General features: G+C 38.0%; 1 protein-coding gene across 1 annotated transcript in view; it reads right to left on the reverse strand.

The window, feature by feature from the left end:
• Positions 1-11,174, reverse strand: part of CFTR (CF transmembrane conductance regulator) — a 206,379-nt gene extending 195,205 nt beyond the window's left edge. Inside the window, exon 1 of the mRNA XM_007450771.1 lies at positions 10,996-11,174. Coding sequence (XP_007450833.1) covers positions 10,996-11,048 — 53 coding nt within the window. The 5' untranslated portion in view covers positions 11,049-11,174. The remainder of the gene's footprint in view (positions 1-10,995) is intronic.
• Positions 11,175-11,896: the final 722 nt, after the last annotated feature.

Consider the following 11,896-nt stretch of genomic DNA (forward strand, 5'->3'; position numbering starts at 1 on the left):
AAATCTGAAGTTTTCCAATCTTTCATTAAGGTTGAAAAGCACTAGTTGGGGCATTTAAACCCACTTTCTTAAGATTAACTTAATGGCTCTTAGACTTTAGTATGCAAAAAGAATCACCTGAAATGTAACAAACAAACAAACAAACAGAAAACAAAAAACCGAGATTATAGTTGCCCTCTCCCAGAGATTCTGGATTTAGTTGGTATGGAGTGGGACCTAGGAATCTGCATATTTAATGTAAGATATATTATAGATAGATAGATCTATCTTAATATATTTTTTGAGCAGGTGACTGGCAATTTGAGAAGCACTTACCTAAAGCTATAGAAAATACTGATATTTATGAAGGGCTTCTAATTTTAAGAGCATAAGTATTTACCTAAAGAATTTCTTGGGACTTCCCTGGTGACGCAGTGGTTAAGAATCCACCTCCCAGTGCAGGGCACACGGGTTCGAGCCCTGGTCTGGGAAGATCTCACATGCTGCAGAGCAACTAAGCTGGTGCGCCACAACTACAGAGCCTGTGCTCTAGAGCCCGCGAGCCACAACTACTGAAGTCCGCACGCCTGTGCTCCGCAACAAGAGAAGCCACCGCAGTGAGAAGCCTGCACACCGCAACGAAGAGTAACTCCCACTCGCCACAACTAGAGCAAGCCCACGCGCAGCAACAAAGACCCAACGCAGCCAAAAGAAAAAAAAAAGAATTTCTTAATCCTGTTTCTAGCTAGATTTCTTTTCCAACAGAATAACTAAACTTTGATCAAATTCTCATTGATAGGAGATTTGGCAACTCATTGTTTTTTAATAATAACATACGTGTCTACTAACTCCAGAATCTAACTCTACTTTGCAGTAATAGTGGCTGGAGTGACAGACCGTGACTCAAGAGGGACAAGAGCTGTGTTGCTACCCTTGGCAGAAACAGAAACAATTGAATCAGCAAAACCTTGTATGAGAGTTCAAAAAGGCTGCCAAGTTACAAGTTAACACCTCAGTGGATCCAAAGACTGTTCAAGGACTAAATCCAATATATATTTCTAAATGTAATGATCTTATTTTTACATTTCATAGGAAGTATTTTAAAAAATGTTAAATACATCAAACAGTATTTGCTGTCAAGGAATTATACTGTTGACTTTAGAAAAGTTTATTATGTGAGATGACCTTTATTCAGTCATTTGGTAAATCAATAAAAAATTTAGGCCGCCTTCTTTAAATGGAGTAAGGGAAAATCTATAGATATATACGATGGCCTTTGCTCCAAAGAGAAATAAAACCGTCTCATTAAAAATATCAATGTGAAAATTCCAGTAAAAGAATAATTAGAATGTATAATAGGTTTTGATATGTGGCCTAAGCCTTCAAACTGCTATATCCTGGAATATATCAGAGATTCAACATTTATACTGAATAAAGGCATGCATGCATGAATAAATGAATACAAATCACATTCGTATTTCAAAAATTACTTTTACATTAATGAGTTTATTTTACAGTGGTTGTCTTTCTAGCTAATAAAATTGCATAAAACCTTAGCTCTGATGTTATTGGGATGGCTGAATTGGAGCTTTAATTTCATCAGTCTTATAAACTCTTAATACAGTGAATAAAATTTGGATCTCAGTGTTGTTATATATTTTATGCTCTGATTTATGAAACTGATTTATGAAAATACCTATTGTTTAACTGCATGAATGATGTTGAGCCAAGTTTGCTCCATAATCAAGTTAATCCTTAGGGGATTTATTTGTGCACTTTTGTTCACAGTCCATATATACAAGATATACATTCACTTTTATGGATAGGAGAAATTAACTCTAATAGATCTCAGATGAAAAGCGGTGGAAAAGAGGCTAATGTGTTTCAGAAGCCAACCCTATCTTTGATTGAAAGGGAGAAGTTCTTTTGGTAATAAATATTTCATCAGCTTATTTATTATTTTGAAAAATGTATTCAGAGGTCCAAGACTAAAATGAGTTTAAGGTCTTTTTTCTTTTTAAGACTAGATTGTGGTATATACATTTAGGAAGAAATTCTGGAAATAATCATTTAAATAATCTGTTTTAAAATTAAACTGTCAGGCACCCAGAATACTCACATGATATTTGAAGAGAAAAAATATTTCAGGTGGAAAGCTCGTCTTTAGCAAAGCATTGATCTTCTGAAGAAAAATAATAGTGTACTAACTTAACCTAGAATTTTCCTAGAAAGTCCTGTAAGCCACACAAGAAAGCAAACAAAAGAAACACATTTTCCAATTTTGTCATACTTTAGAATTCATGGATTTGGTAAAGCAACTAATATTTTTATTCAAAATTGATATTTTATCTTCAGAAAAGTCAAATGGAAAGTTTTTAAAATTTCATATTTATAAGTAAATTTTTACATTTCCATAAAAAATTAAATTTTAGAAGCATAAACATAAACTGAATTAGTCAAGTTTTATTCATTCAACAAGTATATTTTAAAGGCCTACTATTCACCAGGGAGTCAGACAGGTGCTGGAACCAAAAGATGGATAAGATAGAGCCTATACCTTAAAGGACACATAAAAAAAATGTATATGCAAAAAAGAAGTAAAGAAGAAATGGTCAGTAGGTTCCTATAAGACAAAACTATTCTGAGAAGTTAATATCTAATCTAATGCTAAACTACTGTTCCCTCTTCTGAAAAGTCCATTTTGCATGTCTAAGTGTTTCACTTACTTTTAAAATTACTCAATTTATTGAATATACTAATGTTAATTACAAATGAGCCCCGAAATTTTTTCTAGATCTTTATTTAAAACTAAGTAACTTTAAAGCTGCAAATTCTGAAGCTTATTGCAATAGAATTTTTTTAAAAAATATTATGTGAAATTCAATTTTCAGTGCCCATAAATAAAGTTTTATTGGAACGCCGCCATGCCCATTTGTTTGCATCCTGTCTATGGCTGCTTCCCTACAATGGCAGAGACTATGTGGCCCACAACATTGAAAATATTTACTACCTGGCCCTTTACAGAAAAAGTTTGCCGACCCCTGGTGTAAAGGATAGCAATGGATTTGGGCTGAAAAAAAGTACAGCTTTGTTGTTGCTGTTCTATTTTCCAGAGTTCGTAGAGATATTTAAAATAAATAAAATGCGCAAAGAGAGCTTCCTATAAAGTTTCCCCAGTATGCTGCCTCTATGAGGATTTTTGCTAATCCTGGCCAGCAGTGGCTTCATTTTCTTGTTGCTCCCAGAGCCAATACTGGGCTCCAAGGTCTGGCCTGGAATCTCCTCGAGACACAGCTGTCAGCACCTCTAGGATTCTGCCTATTAAGCTTAATTTTCACATAATGGTCTGACTGGTAACAGATGAAACTCCTGTGTCCCTTTTTGAAGTTAAGAACTTCACTTAAGAATTTCACTAGGTGTTGGGGGTGGGTGTGAAGTTGGGTAGAAGGTAGCTGCACTTTTGTAGGCAATGCTAAGAAAGCCCTGTGTGCTTTAACAGGTTCAAAGTTTTAACATAAAACAATGATATGTAATCTTTTCAAGAGTATCAGAATCTTCTTTTTTCAGATTAACCAAATTTAATAGTGGTATTAGGTATTAAATTAGAGTTTAAAATATATATTGAAACCACAATGTTACCCATGGGATTACACATTCTACGTTATATATTTCTGTAACTTTGAAATACCTTTTTGCTAATGATCATGCATTACCTTTTTCAGTTAAATTTTTTTCAGATTGTATTCCAGAAAATCTTTTTTTCAATCACCGCAGACAATACTTAAAGCCCCAGTGAATTTTCATACATCCTTCTTAAACGTCTATGAGCGTAATAATCAGCTGTGTAAAAACTGCTGTTTAAATGTGTGAAGTTATGGTGGGGTGGGGACCCTTCATATATCAGTTGGTGGGTTTGCAGGGGAGGGTGCTAAGTAGAATTTCTAGGTAGAATTTAACTAGTGCTGTCCCTAGTATACCGCTGCTGTTTTTCTGACACACTCTCAGGTGACTCCATATCACAAAAAAGCTCAAAAAAGTCAGTACTTTAAATTATTACCTAGATACCACCCCGGACTTTACTGAACAGTGTGAGGGATGTATTTACAATTCTGACTGTCACCTCTGACATCTAAATATCTCTCACCTAAAGGTCTAAATCACTTCAGTGTGTTTTCAAATAATCATATTACATGGCCTTGAGCCGTATACATCATTTCCTTTTTCATCTCAAAAAAAAGATGCCTCCTCCAACTGAAACCTCTGCCCTCAGCAAGCGTCACCATCACCCACTGCTACCCATGGCAGCAAATCTAGACAGCATCCTTGATTCTTCTCTCTTCTTCACTTTCCACATCTAATCAATTACCAAACCTGTTGATTTTACCTCCTAATGTCTTTCAAATCCATCTTTCTCTCTATCCCAACTGCTACTCTTTCATCAGTGTTTTGCAAAACTGCAACAGCTTTGAACTGGACACATTGCTCCCCTGCTACAAAGCCAGGGCTTTTGACTTTCAGTATGATAAAGCCCAGACAAAGTTCACCAAGCCCCTTACGATCTGGTCCTCACTAGAGTTCCAGACCCAGCTCCCACAAATCTTTGTCGCACATCTTATGCTCCAGTTACTGGGAACTTCTTTGACTCTTTGGAAGGTGCCATGCTCGCTTTTGCTGCCAGTCCTACACAGGCTGACGCTTCTGTATTTAAATTTTTCCTAACCCAGCTCTACCCTTTTTGCCTGGATAGATGCCAACTCAAGAGTCACTCCTGCAGCAAGCCTTCCTTAACCGGTCTAAGACTGGATTAGATGCCCAGGGAGAGTTACCATAAGCCCTTGAAAATCTGGGTTTCAGAGAACTAATTCCATGAAGGCAGCACCAATTTCTTCCTTGTCCACCTCAACCTTCAAAATGCCTCTCATAGAATACAGAAGGTGGTGAATTAATGAATTAAGGTATCCTCCAAGCTGTCCTGAATCATAACCTACAAAGCCAGTATTGCTCTGACTCAGTTCTCTGAAGCGAACTATGGGAGAATTCTCTGATTATATCAGAGTAAAGCCCAGTTGTCCAGTTTCAGAGCTAAGAATCTTAACCAAAAGGACTTAGCAGAAATCTTCAAATCACTTCTTGACCCCATGAGCAAGGAACTAGCAAGCAGGCCTTCCCGCAAGGCAAAGGCCTGGCTATAAAGGAAGATAAGAAATATTTCATGGAATAATTACTCTAAGTATTAGAAAATCTGTCCAGGGTCCTGCTTGCTTTGACCTCTCTTTATCAGAATAATGCTGTATTACAGGACTGTTGAATGTCAGCAAACTACAATATCCATAAATCTCCATGGATCACCATGGAATTATCATCATCACAAAGAAATATTTAGTAAACTGTTGCATGCAGGAGTCTTGAAATGGTCTGAATACTAAATAAGTCATAGAAGGCCCTGACATCCAGGGCTTTACAATTTGAAAGAGTCATTGATGTCAAAAGATAGTAATAAGCTAACAGAGCTGCACAAAGAATAGCAAACTTGACAAGTCTTGCGACTTGGATACAGCTGTGAAAACAGATCATTCAGAGCTCTGTAAGAATATATTCGTTCTCTACATCAAGCAATCTAAGTGAATTTTTACAGGTTTCTTGCAAAAAGAAGCCTAAACTCTTAGGTTCAATAGCAAAGCCACTTTGTAATGCTAATTTTACTTTCAAACAACCACAAGGTAAAATCTTAGGAGCTGAAGAGAAGCACCTGAAATAGTAATGTTAACATATTTATAAAGTAAGCCTTCAGTCAGGGTTCCCAAACAACCAGACCTCTATCATAATCTGTTTTCTCCTCTTGACATCATTGCATCACAGAGATTTTGCTCCAGGGAAGAGCCCTACACAGATGCGTCAGGAATCACTGGAATCAAAATTGCCAAAATTGCTGCTGAGTCAGAGGTGGTTTTAAAGTTTTGATAAACAACATATAGCTGCACGCTAAACGGTTAACACCCTTCCCTGATGGTTTTGCAATCCTATACTTATATTGTAGCTCTATCACTGAAATTATAGGTTCCTGTGAAGCGACACTGATAATAATAATACATTTTATACTGGGGATCATTTAAGGGCCTTTTAAACAAGTTTTAACATTTATGCACTGAATATTATCACACTAACTCCTACTTCTTCCCATGAAACATAAATGGAAAACTGAAAAACCATGATTTCCCTAGTGTATCAGTTGGCTCTAGAGGATATTTTGACTGTCACATCAAACATAAAATATTAATGAACTAGTTAAGACAGCTGATTCCACTTCTCTCTTTAGCAAGGGATGGAATATTACAGTTACACTGTATGGTATGTGTTATAAATATATAAGAATCATCCCAGAGAGTTGAGTAATAATTTGAACCAGCATATAAAAACTATTGGAATACACTTCATAACCAAGGAGGAATTTTTTAAACTTGCAAAATGAACTAAAAGAAACTTAATATATACACATATATTTTATATAATAAAATATATATAATTACAATTTTAGTAATATCATGCAGAGGAGGTACTTTTAGAACTGAGAGTTAAATCAATCAAACTTGACACATAACCCAAGTTGCAAATCTGAACTGTATCATAAAAATCATGATTAGCAAAAGACAGACGGGTAGAAAGGAATTTTAGGGGACTGGTGTAGGGAGTCAACATTTGTCAGTGTTCAGGCAACACTGTTCCAGAGGGGCCCCTGTCCCAAAAGTGGCCTCCTCCAATTCCTACAAGAGACAACGCCAAGAGAATGTATGGGAACCCTGGGCTGTCCTCACTGGATGGCATTTGCCCACTGACTGACTAAATGAACTCATGCTATTGAGGGACCCTTGGCAGCTGTACATCTCAATACGAATTGTGCAACTCATATTGGCATTTTGTTTTATGCATCTATGTCTTTTGATTTGGATAGTCTAAGCCTTGTCTGAGAAACGAACCTGAGATACAATATGTGTATTGATCAGGATAGGAACAGGCCCTTGTTTGAGTGGCCATCTGGTCTCCCTTGGCAACATTTCTATAAATACCCCCAACAAACTGCAAAAATACTTATAGCTCTGCCATAACTTTAGATTCCCTCACACCTTGCAAAAAGTAAATAAAATGTAAATATGAAGTCATTGTGATGGATTTTTTTTTTTTTACGTATACTGTAATTTATATAACCAAATTAGTGCGGTCCTCTTCAAAATTGTCATCTTTATGGGTCTTTCATTACATACCTGCCGTAATCATCTTCTGTTGCTCAAAGCACTTATGTTTCCCTTCATTAAGAAATGTCTTTAAAGTTTGCAATACACTTTTGGAATGATAATACCTAAACTTAAGTGGCACTTGGCTGTTAACAAAGCAAATTATGATGAAAAATCTTTATACTTTTTTGAGCTATAATCAAAAGTCATTTAGAAGCAAGTCCAAGTGATTGGTCTAGGTAATATAACTTTTAATCCAAAGCAAGCTATGACTATAAAATAATGCCTAAAAAAGGTAATGAAGCTACTTATGAGAATAAATTTATATACTGTTTTAAAGTTAATTCCATTAAAAGAGTCCAGAAACATTCTGATCAAAGGCAGAATTTCACTGGTAGCTACTTTGATCCACCACACCCATCCTGATGTAGAAATTCTGGTGTATTTATTTAAAAATCTCTCATTACTTCGTATTTAATGATTACAAAAGTAACTTAAATTATCTTATTATTAACCTGAGACTTACAATATTCGACTCTTTGCTGAATTTCCACTTTAGAGCCTAACCTTGTTTACTTTTTGGTCTTACTTGAGACTTACCTGTGGAATTTATTGGGGGCCCCTATATCCAGTCTTGTAAGAAACCTGTGGCATTGTATGGATTCTGTGGGGCTCTGACAATTCCTCAAGTATAGATCTAGACTTCTGGTATGAAAACCATGACCAAAATTCAAGCTGTGTCATCTGACACATGGTTTGGTACACACTCTAACATCTAAAGAGAATATGGGAAATTCAGGGCATGAGAGAAGACAGAGGACAAACTGAGTAACCACCTTTAAAAGTTAGAAAATATAAACTTGACAAATTGCTCAAAAATGAAAAACATAATCTCTCTTGGTAAACATTTGTAAATCAATTGCACTGGTGTATAAATTATAAATTCTATGCAAATATATCACCTCTAGTTTAAAAACATCTTTGTATTTCATAAAAGCTTTAAGTTAATGTAACTGGGTCTCCATGATACACACTATTTGAATTTTTGTGGTGAAATTCTCTTTTAGGTTATGTTTATAATATTGACATTATTATTATTTTATGCATTATGACACCTCAGATATCTTTCAAATTTCATACTTGATGTGAAAATCATGCAAAATTAAGAAAGTACTTAGGGCTTCCCTGGTGGCACAGTGGTTGAGAGTCCGCCTGCTGATGCAGGGGACGCAGGTTCGTGCCCTGGTCTGGGAAGATCCCATGTGCCGCGGAGCGGCTGGGCCCGTGAGCCATGGCCACTGAGCCTGCACGTCGGAGCCCGTGCTCCACAATGGGAGAGGCCACAACAGTGAGAGGCCCGCGTACCGCAAAAAAAAAAAAAAAAAAGTACTTAAATTTTTCCTAAACATTATTAGTTTTCCCAGTAACAAAATCTAGACAATAAAAGAGATATTTAATATAATCTATAAACCAGACCAAACAGCTTTACTCTTTTATGACTCTGAAACTGAATGGATCATATTCAGAAAGTTAAATTCTGAGGCATTTAACAACATATGATACAAGCATATGACTTTTTTCCTGTATATCTGGTAATGCCATGTTGGACGAGATTTTTCCTAAATTAAATTCTCATCTAGGCCCATTTATTGCACATACAGATGGATGGTCATAAAATTATATTCAACAAAGATGAATTGAATATTTTACATAAACAAGGTATATGGTATTGTAAAGAATGTAAAAATATGGTAATTAATAATAATAACAGTGGCAGCTAACATTTACTAGGCTAACAGACTTTACATGCATTTTCTCAACAGATTAACCCCTAAGACATCGGTCCTACTAGTGTCCAAGTTTTAAAGGTCAAGTCACACAAACAGAGATGTTAAGGGACTTGCCTCAGGTCACAGAGCTACTAAGTAGCAGATCCAGGATCTGAATCAAAGCAATCTGAATCCAAAGCCTAAAACCCTGGACCACTAAGCAGGACTACTGTCTAATCCAAAGACAGAAAATACGTTTCTTACCCTTTCAGAATTACAACCCAGAAGGAAGTTTATAATCACTGGTACTTTAGGTGAATGTCAGTTCCTATAAATAGTAGGAACTTAACTTTTAAAAATATACCTATTCTTAGAGCAACTTATTATAAAGTAGTTTGAAGAGCAGGACTGAGTATGCTCTTCACAAATTTAGTAGCCATTATAATATTTATTTTCTAACAAATCCACCTGAGAGCATTTTTAAAACTATACCAAAATGTATAAGGTGATCTGTTTTAAAAAAAAAGAAAAAAATACTTTGATAGACCAACAGTGATATAATTTAAATCAACAATGAGCTAATTTAAAGTTCCTTAGTATTATACTTAGATGTAGCCATGGGATATGTATTCTTCTGAAAACTGCATTTTTTTTTTAACTGCATTTTTAGACAGAATGGCATCTAGGTTCCTCCAAGTGCTCTAGTAGAAAGGCTACAATTTATGCCAATTACCATTCTGATTTTGTAAATAACAGGAAAACAGATCAACAGACAATCCCATTCATACAGATGCAGTAACAAAAGGTGCTGAAAACACCCACCCAAAAGGCAATTCCAAACAGTAAAGTCCTTCTCTCCCATCCACAGGGAGGAGCTCTCCTTCTACCGCCTATGCCCTCTCCTTAGCACCTGAGTTCCAGGTTTGCTGCACATTCAGAGAATAAAACATTTTAGGAAGATGTGAAAGCCAAGCTCCTTTCTCCCACACACATATGAGCATATTTATAATGTATTTGGCTTTTCTGATACCTAAGTATGCTGATTCATTAGATAATTATGAATTAAGTAATATTCCATGAGAGAGCTGAACCTATTCATTCATTCATACAAGTATAACAGAAATCAAGTAGATACAGTATCCAAAGAACACTTCAAATATGAAATGCTACATCTAACTACACTTTGCCTAAGACTATGAACTTAGACTCTATTTTTTAAAATCTCATTAGATGAAGTTCACAAGCTTTTATGGCTCATCACATGTAAAGTAGGATAAGAGTACAATTTATTAAATGTCAGTTGGTTTAACTTCAGTATCTATTCCCATGGTTTCACATTTCCATGGTAATTCTGACCCCTCTTTTAAAATGTATAGCTTGTAGAATTGGCTTTTTTTAAAACAGATATTTCGAAGGATTTGCTTTCATTCTTAAAAGAAAGAATAATGGAATTGTGGCAAATACTTGTCAGATATACTCAGTATCATAACAATAAAAACTTTAAGCACATATTACCCACTTTATATTTCTTCCCTATAAACGTTCAAAATTCAGTCGACAAGTGTTTTCTGAGCACCTACTACATGCAGGCATGGCACTTGTAGTACATGAGCCAAGAAGACTTCTACGTTTCCAAGGCATGAAGGAGGGGAAAATAGGGGCCAAACGTAATATTTGTTATTAGCAAGTTTATAATTCACAAGTTTCTTAGAAGAACCTAAGGAAACAATTGCACAGTAGCACATTTGGGTCTTGAGAGTGATTTTCAGCTGCAAGTAGTTAAAACTTCAGGGTTAAGCTAAGGCTCTTTATTCACACAATGGGCTTCAGTTTATTCTTTTCTCTCTTCCTAATGTTTTCTATCTTATTCCACAAAATCCTCGTTCTCCTCCATAGCAATGAATGACAGCGCATCTTTTTAAAAAACTATTCCACTTTCCCCAAAACCCAGCCCACACACGCGTCCTCCTCTTTCCTGGGCACGTGTGCTTCCAAAGCTCAGCTGGACACCCTCTCACCTGAAAAAAAGTTGGGAGACGACGCTGGCCTTTTCCAGAGGCGACCTCTGCATGGTCTCTGGGAGCACCGGGGTCCCTGCCGGGGCAGGCCGGGCACGAGCTCCTAATGCCAAATGCCCTACTCTTCTCGGAGACTGTCGCTCGCCCCTTTTTCTCTGACCTGCTGTGATGTCATTTGCTTCCAACTCCCCCCACCCACCCCTACCCCACACACCTCCCCTCTCCTTTCGCTCCTTCCCCCGCCTCCACTGCCCAGGTTAAAAGCTGGACGCTGCCTGGTCCGGCCCCAAATTTGCTCTAGCGGCTTTCTCCACCCCGTCCGCGCCCAGCGTCCGCACCGCGCCCGTTCCCTAGTTCTCGCCTCCTTCCCTCCCTCGCTGCTCCGCGCCACCCTTTCCCGGTTCTGACTCCCACCCTTCCCTCCCTCGCGCGCGCTCCTTCCAGGTCCGAGTCCCTACCTACCGTCCGGCCCCAGCCCAGCCCGCAGGCGGGGGACCGTCGCGGCCGCTCTCCACGTCCAGTCTCCGACCCTCGAAGACAGAAGGAGCCACCAGCGGAAGCAGCGCCAGTCAGTCCGCCGGGAGCCTCCTGGACCCTCCTGCGCGCCAGACTCCGCGAGGCCAGGGCACGCCGCGGCCAACTTCCCCGAGCCTTCTTCCTCCTCCCTTTTTCCGAGATCCTAGCCGGGTTCGTGTTACGTTTGCACGGTGCCTTTTGAAAGGGGAACGAAAAGATGTCTCTCCTGTATCAAACTGCAGCCTCGGAGAGCTGCAAAGTTCCGCGGCAGCGTCTGATGTGTTCGCCTTAGCGCTTCCCTTGAGTGTCAGAGGGGAAAACCAAGCTTGTTCGTTTCAGGCTTAGGTGAGCTGCAAGTGTGGCCCCTTAGGAGACGTACTTCAGG

This window comes from Lipotes vexillifer, unplaced genomic scaffold (genome assembly GCF_000442215.2).
Source record: "Lipotes vexillifer unplaced genomic scaffold, Lipotes_vexillifer_v1.1 scaffold314, whole genome shotgun sequence".
Taxonomy (NCBI): Eukaryota; Metazoa; Chordata; class Mammalia; order Artiodactyla; family Lipotidae; genus Lipotes; species Lipotes vexillifer.